The 7,582-nt window shown below is 37.0% G+C and overlaps 1 protein-coding gene across 1 annotated transcript; it reads right to left on the minus strand.

The window, feature by feature from the left end:
- Window positions 1–624: 624 nt before the first annotated feature.
- Window positions 625–4,993, minus strand: LOC147505956 (putative ion channel POLLUX). Its single transcript, XM_086605655.1, has 7 exons — window positions 4,358–4,993; window positions 4,024–4,218; window positions 3,119–3,211; window positions 2,275–2,538; window positions 2,051–2,152; window positions 1,063–1,410; window positions 625–975 (listed from the first exon to the last, which is right to left on the minus strand). Exons 1-7 carry the CDS (start codon window positions 4,463–4,465, stop codon window positions 625–627), a joined length of 1,461 nt encoding a protein of 486 aa, XP_086461781.1. The 5' UTR covers window positions 4,466–4,993.
- Window positions 4,994–7,582: the final 2,589 nt, after the last annotated feature.

Here is a 7,582-nt window from a genome sequence, read left to right on the forward strand (position 1 = left end):
CAAAGATCGAAATCCATGAATTTTCGAGAAATGGACCAGTCACACCACTTCACCAAATAACGATCATAAGTACCTCTGGCGAAATCGTAGTAGTAGAAATATCAATGACAGTTTCAATCCGACCAGTAGCGATGCGGAAACAACAACACTATGATCTACAGGTAGGGTAATAGGTGGAATACTATCGCCAATAAAAGGAGTGAGATCTGCTACATTATGAGTGCGAGATATACGCATCTCGGGAGGGAGGTCCAATTCATAAGCATTTTCTCCATGACAGACAACAATGGGAAATGGGCCAAATCGTCGCATCATTAACTTGTGAGATGAAGGCCAATGTTCTTTTCTCAAATAAACCATCACCAAATCACCAACCTCGAAAGTCACCAAACGCTTGTGTAGTACGAGTGCAGGGAATGAAATGAGCCATCTTGGAGAAACGATCCACAACTACAAAAATAGAATCCTTTCCGTGTGTAGAACGTGGTAAACCCAACACAAAATCCATGGAGACATCAACCCAAGGTTTGTCGAGAATAGGAAGTGGAGTATACAAACCAAAGATTAGTGTGCTTTACCTTTACATCGCGCACATAACATCGCTCAATAAACCGGTTAATATCTCTACGCATAGCATGCCAAAAGTACTTCTCCCTGATAGAGGCAATGGTCTTTATGATCCCAAAGTGACCACTCAACCCACCCAGTATGCATTTCAATCATAATCTGATCACGGAGGGAAGAAACGAGAATACAAAGTTGTGAACTCCGAAATATGAAACCATCATGGAGAAAAAATTCACCAGATACACCATGATGTACTAAACAGTCGGCATGAATAGGACTAAAATAGGCATCCTGAGCATATAAGTCGCGTAACTCATCAAAACCAAACAAAGAGGTACGGAGAGTAACCAAGAGATGCGAACGATGACTCAAAGCATCAGCAACTCGATTATCCTTTCCAGCCTGAAACTGTAAGTGGAAAGTATATTTTTGCAAGAAAGAGTTCCACTTGATATGTCGAGTACTGACATCCTTCTAAGTATTAAGATAACGAACAACTTCATGGTTAGACTTTATGAGGAATTCACGATGAATAAGATAATGATGCCAGTGTCGTACAACTTGGACAACTGCATAGTACTCCAAGTCATATGTAGAATAATTCAATTTAGCACCAGTAAGTTTCTCACTATAGAAAGCAACCGGCTTGCCATTTTGGCTCAAAACAGCACCAATGTCGTACTTACAAGCATCACATGTTACCTCAAAGAGTTGAGTGAAATCTGGCAAAACTAAAATAGGAGCAGAAGTCATCTTCTTCTTAATCAAGCCAAATCCTGCATTAGCTTCAAGAGTCCATTTGAAAGCTTTCTCACACGTCAACGCAGTTAAAGGCGCGATCGACTACTAAAAAAAGGGTTTATAAGCTCAGTTAAAAGGTGAGATGTTAGAGTTTCTACCTCGGTTTTCTAGGAAAAAACAACCGCGGTAAAATCTACTAAGATAATAGAGTTCTATAAAACCGAGATAATAAACTACTAAATTATCTTAGAAGTCTGACATCTTATCTAAATATATTATCTCATTTTTCTAAATGAAATTGATATTATATAGAATAAAACCGAGATGAATTGTTGATTGAAACCAATTAGTATAGAAGAAAACTAAGATGTTTTTTTTATTGAAACCGAGATAATATCAAAAAATAACCGTGATAAATTCTTTTGGAAAGGGAAATTGTTGGACAACCTTTTATCTCCCCCTTTTGTCATTTTTTGCTGGTATTGCTCATGACAATTAACCAGCAAATAAAAACCTATCCCAAACCACCATATTCCCTTTCATATTCATAAATATCAACACCAATTAACAAAAGCAACCCAACATAAGTCAATTCTTTGAAGAACATATTTCATTAAGATAAGAAAGAACAATGTCGAACATGAACTTAACTTTCAATGAGTACTAGTGATCAGTCAATTATTCTCTTATTAGTAGATTAATTCACGCACGGTCTCGCATCGATATGGCGATATCCAATCACAATCTCCCCGTCTCTGTCGACCTCGATCATGATCTCGTGAAAAGCACAACTTTTCTTGATCATATAAATAGAACTCTGGTGGTCTAATACACATCTCGTACCCTTGTAAAAGAAATTAACAATGCTTAGATTCATTCAAAAATGGCCACAAGGACAAGACGTGTTTGTCTACTTGAATGAACTCTTCAGTCGTATAGACCTTCAGAAAAGAGCATACGACATACCTCTTCGGCAAAAAGTTCCTCAAAAACCCGATTGATTTGCTTGTCTTCAGCCACCATTGCTAATGCCATACTCACGAGCTCATTTGATAGCACATAATCACTGATTCTGGATACAAATACCATATTCCTATTCCGAGAATCCAATATCTCACTAATCATTATGGATTTGTCAGAAGCCAGTTGCATTTCGCGGATCCAAGAACTGTGAGAGAACACAGCATGACGCATAGGATTACTGGTCTCTTTAGATGGCAGACACTTGGACTGTAGTTGACACAAATTTCAGAAAGATTAGTTGTCACCAAAACTCAAAGCAAACACATAAAAGATGCACCTGAAGCATGAAACTTAATTGACACTAAAATACTGCTTATAGAACAACAACGTACAACATTACTACATGTAATGGATATGGGGAGAGCTGAGCCTTCAAACTCTTTCAACTACCTACAGTTCAACGAATAAAATGCAATGGCTTAGTTGACTGGTCAAGTCTCGGGGGGTTGTTCCCCCAAGGTGTTGGGATCAATTCCCAACTTCACCACAGAAAGGAAAACGGGTGGCATGGGGGTTAAGTTTAGGGTTTTAAAATTAAAAAGTACCATGTATGGGTACAACGATTGCCCTTCTGGCTTTTCATTGATAGGTGTTACTCTGATCATGTGATTCCCTATATCTCACATTGCCAAAGTGTCCACGTGTATGATGTCCTGATTATCTCAAATTTTCTTGTTGAACGAGATTATTTTGATGATAATGTCAAACGTGAATGTTAAGGATAAAAGGATGATAAGTTCTCTACAAATTGGCCTTGTGTGTAGAAACATACATACCAAAACTATACCTGGATATCCCAGATGAGAAGAAGGGTTGCAAGAGAACGTGAGTCAGAATGCACAATTGAGTCCTCCGCAGACTCATCTGCAAGAATTAAAATCTGTTTTCTAAGAGTTAGTACGCAACTATTTTTTTTTTTTTTTTTTAAGATTAAACTGGGGTTAAGGCAGACCCCACCTGTTATTATTGCAAAAGGTTAAACCTTATAAGCCTCCCTAAGAGTTAGATCATTAAAATGAAGAACACAAAGAGTCTACACCGACAGGTTTCAAGCCTAACATACATAATAACATACTAGTCGTCCCTGTCGAACCTAAGAAATTAGAGATAGTAGTCCTACTTCCTAGTCATGATTTCTTTAACAATCTTAAGATGATCATGATCTTAGTATGGTACGCAACTATTGAACATGTGACAATCACATCATTTATCAAACCTTCACAAAAACAAAAAATACGAATGTCATAATAAATAAATAAATAAAAGCAAAGCAACAGTTCTCATCTTTAATTGCAATTATATGGTATGTGGTACAGGATTCATGGAAAGGTTGAAACCAAAACCTGTACTATTTACTGATTAAAATTTTAAAAACTTCATTATTAGGGAAAACTAAACAAAGAAGGATCCAACTCAAGGCTAACATGCAAAATATCAGGATCCCAAAGAGGCACTTCATCGCATTAGAAGAAACCATCAAAATTCCTTGCAATTATATGGACTTCAAAGCACAAGATGTCAATCAAGACGAGAATTTCAAAATGTAAAAGCTTAAGAAACAATTCAAATGAAGAATTAACTAATGGCAGAACCATCTATAAGGAAGCTATGACAAGCAATTACAAAGTGCAATAAATATATGCAGAAAACCACACCAACTTCGTTATCTTCAAGAGGAAATATTACACTCACAGAATCAAATGTCTCCAATGGCAGACTCTCCAAGTGCCGCCGAATGACAGCATTTCCTTCTCTATGTACAAGCTTTATGTTCGCTAATCCCAAAATTTCAAGTCCACCATCAGTTAACTTCTTCTCTCTTTCTTTTTCTAGAACATCATTAAACATCCACAATTCTGAACCAGGAGCCAATAATGCCTCTAGTACCTAAATTGCATTAAATTATTTAAGCAAAAGTTACTAATGGTATAGAGTTAGATTTCTTTCTACAGTGTCACTAGAGTCTAGAGTAGAAAATATATGTATGTAGTACTGAAAGATCTGAAAATACATACGATCAAATTACCATGATCATATCATCAATGTCACGGCGCCAACCAACAAAAAGTATTCTCTCTGGATATTTTTTAGGGGTAAACTGAGTAGGAAAATATCCCCCGCGCAACTGTAGCATGGAACTTTAATAAGTTTTAAGAGAATTCCAAGATAAAGATGAAGAATGGTCTTAAATAGTTAGCCAAATGTTTTTCCACTTTTTCAGAAATTGAAAGGAGTGGAGGGGTATGCCTTGAAAAATATCAGGAACGCTGTAGGTCAAGGCATCAGCAATACAGATGCATACACCATAAATTTGAAGTACTCATAAGATTCGGATCAAGTCCAATTCAATTGATAGAAATTTCCTCAAACTAATATATTATTATTAAGTAAATCCATTTGTTTTTATCAGACAAAAAGCAGAATATGACCTCAGGTAAACGGCCTGGAGTGTAAGTATTATCATCCTCAGCTATAACAAGGACTTCATTGCCTTCTTTAGAACATAATCAACACGTGGATTTAGGGTGATCTTTCCACCATAAGCAGCAATTTTGATTCCACAAGGAATCGCATCAGGGAATGAAATCAGCACATCTTCAAAGCGTCGTCCATCTAGTTGAGGCCATCTTTTAATATAAAACTCTGCGTTTTCAAACCCTAATATGTCCTCCCATAACTGCACACAAAGAAAAAGGAAAAAAAGGGATCGACACTACTTGTTTAGATTGCATTTAGAAATTAACACATAACAACATAGTACAATCACAGGGTAGACGCTACACTACAATTTTTTTAGTGGTCTGAATAGATCAAGCCCATTCAAGCATTCAACTGTACAAGGAAAATACTTGTGAAAACATGAGCAATGAATCAGTATCTAAAGTTGAAAAGGTAACAGCCAGCTAGTCAGCATTGTTGTCATATGGATGTGACCTGCGACCCCATTAAGGGGGAGTGTAGTCTGTTAACCACATTCTATACTAGTTTCTACTACATCTAGTTTTAAACTAACTTGTGCCAGACCAGGTTGGAGAGCACACTGTATCATCAATCGTCTAATCACATCATGAGCAACTACTGTTTCAATAAGTTCTCCTCCAACAAGATTCACTAAAGGTTCTGCTACTAAAAAAGGGTTTATTCTAAGTTTGCATTGATTAATCATTTTTCAAAAATCTGATTAGTTTTGAACACTATATAATCTCCTAGCTTAATCTAAGATCATTTTAGTACCTGAAACCCCATAAGAGTTGTTGAACTGCTATGGAGCTGAAATGGGTAGTGGAAATCGTTTCTGAGTTTGTGTGAGGTGAGGAGAGGGCAATATAGATGAAGAAATAGTGGAGAGGTGACATAGTTGAGATTAGAACGGCAGTTGTGGATCGCGAGATAGTTGGGATTAGAACGGCAGTTGCCATTGTGAGTTGCTAGTCACAAGAGAGTGGTAGAGCGGGACTTCTATTTTTTTCGGAACTTCTATTTTTTTTTGGGATTTCTGTTTTATTTGCCAAATTTATTCGGAGATATTTGGTATAATAGCAATTATATCATTTGAGTGCCGAGATATTTGGTTTAATATCAATTATATCAGTTCAATGTGAGATAAATTAAATTTCCTATTATATCAGTTCCACGATGGTTAGATAAATGAAATTTCCTATTATATCAGTTCCACAATGGTGAGATAAATGAAATTTCATATTATATCAGTTCCATGCCACGAGTTGTAAAATCCATATATTTTATCTCGGTTAAGTAAGAGGCGAGATAACATATTTATACTTAGTAGTACCTAAGTTATGGGACATATTATCTCTCTTCTCAGCAGAACCGAGATAAGACTAATTTTAGAACCGAAATAAAAACCATTTTTTTAGTAGTTAATACTGTTGAAATTATGAATGAACCTTCTATAGAAAGAAGCTAAACCATGAAAACTACGAACCTTAGTCACTGTAGAAGGAACATGCCACTCAATAATAGCTGGACTTTGGAATCATCAACACGAATACCATAGACAGAAACCACGAAACCCAAAAATACCACAGAGTCAACCATGAAAGAACATTTCTTAAGTAAAGCTTCTCCCGACACAAAACACCCAAAAAGAATCTCATAGAAATAGAATAAAAAAAGATAAACTCTAGTCAGTAGCATTATGCATGTGTTGTGCACATGATAATCTATTCCATCCTCGTGATCAATCCCCAAATTTTTGAGAAAGCTTCGTCCCTCGAGATTAAGTCCTTGTAACTACGGTGAAAGTAGGATCCATGAGTTGAAATGCAAAGATCGTAAATCCATGAATTTTCGAGAATGGATTGTCACACCACTTCACCAAATAACGATCATAAGTACCACGGCAGTCGTAGTAGAAATATCAATGGCAGTTTAATCCGATCGTAGCGATGGAAACAACACTATGATCTGGTAGGTAATAGGTGGAATACTATCGCCAATAAAAAGGAGTGAGATCAACTACATTATGAGTCACGAGATATACGATCTCTCGAGGGAGGTCCAATTCATAAGCATTTTCTCCATGATTGCATAACAATGGGAAATGGGCCAAATCGTCGCATCATTAACTTGGGAGATGAAGGCCAATGTTCTTTTCAAATAAACCATCACCAAATCACCAACCTCGAAGTCACCAAACGCTTTGTGTAAGTGATGCGAGTGAAATGAAATGAGCCATCTTGGAGAAACGATCCACAACTACAAAATAGAATCCTTTCCGTGCGTAGAACGTTAGTAAACCCAACACAAAATCCATGGAGACATCAACCCGAGGTTTGTCGAGAATAGGAAGTGGAGTATACAAACCCGGCAAAGTGTGCTTACCTTTACCTTTGTGCGGCACACATAACATCGCATCAATAAATAAACTAATATCTCTACATAGCATGCCAAAAGTACTTCTCCCCTCGATAGAGGCAATGGTCTTTATGATCCCAAAGTGACCACTCAACCCACCCGGTATGCATTTCAATCATAATGCGATCCGCGGAAGAAACGAGAATACAAAGTTGTGAACTCCGAAATATGAAACCATCATGGAGAAAAAATTAGCAGATACACCGCAGTGTACTAAACAATCGGCATGAATAGGACTAAAATAGGCATCCCCAGCATATAAGTTAATAACTCATCAAAACCAAACAAAGAGGTGGAGAGTAACCAAGAGGACGGCGATGACTCAAAGCATCGGCAACTTTCGATTATCCTTTCGGCAAACTGAACCTGTAAG

The sequence above is a fragment of the Coptis chinensis genome, chromosome 4 (assembly GCF_015680905.1).
Source record: "Coptis chinensis isolate HL-2020 chromosome 4, ASM1568090v1, whole genome shotgun sequence".
Classification (NCBI taxonomy): domain Eukaryota; kingdom Viridiplantae; phylum Streptophyta; class Magnoliopsida; order Ranunculales; family Ranunculaceae; genus Coptis; species Coptis chinensis.

Coding starts and splice junctions, on each gene's coding strand:
- LOC147505956 (XM_086605655.1), bottom strand. CDS start 4,465: ATGCTACAGTTGCGCGGGGGATATTTTCCTACTCAGTTTACCCCTAAA. Junction 2,153..2,274: donor AGGAACTTTTTGCCGAAGAG/GTATGTCGTATG, acceptor TTCTTTTACAAG/GGTACGAGATGTGTATTAGA. Junction 976..1,062: donor TAAAGTCTAACCATGAAGTT/GTTCGTTATCTT, acceptor TTCCACTTACAG/TTTCAGGCTGGAAAGGATAA.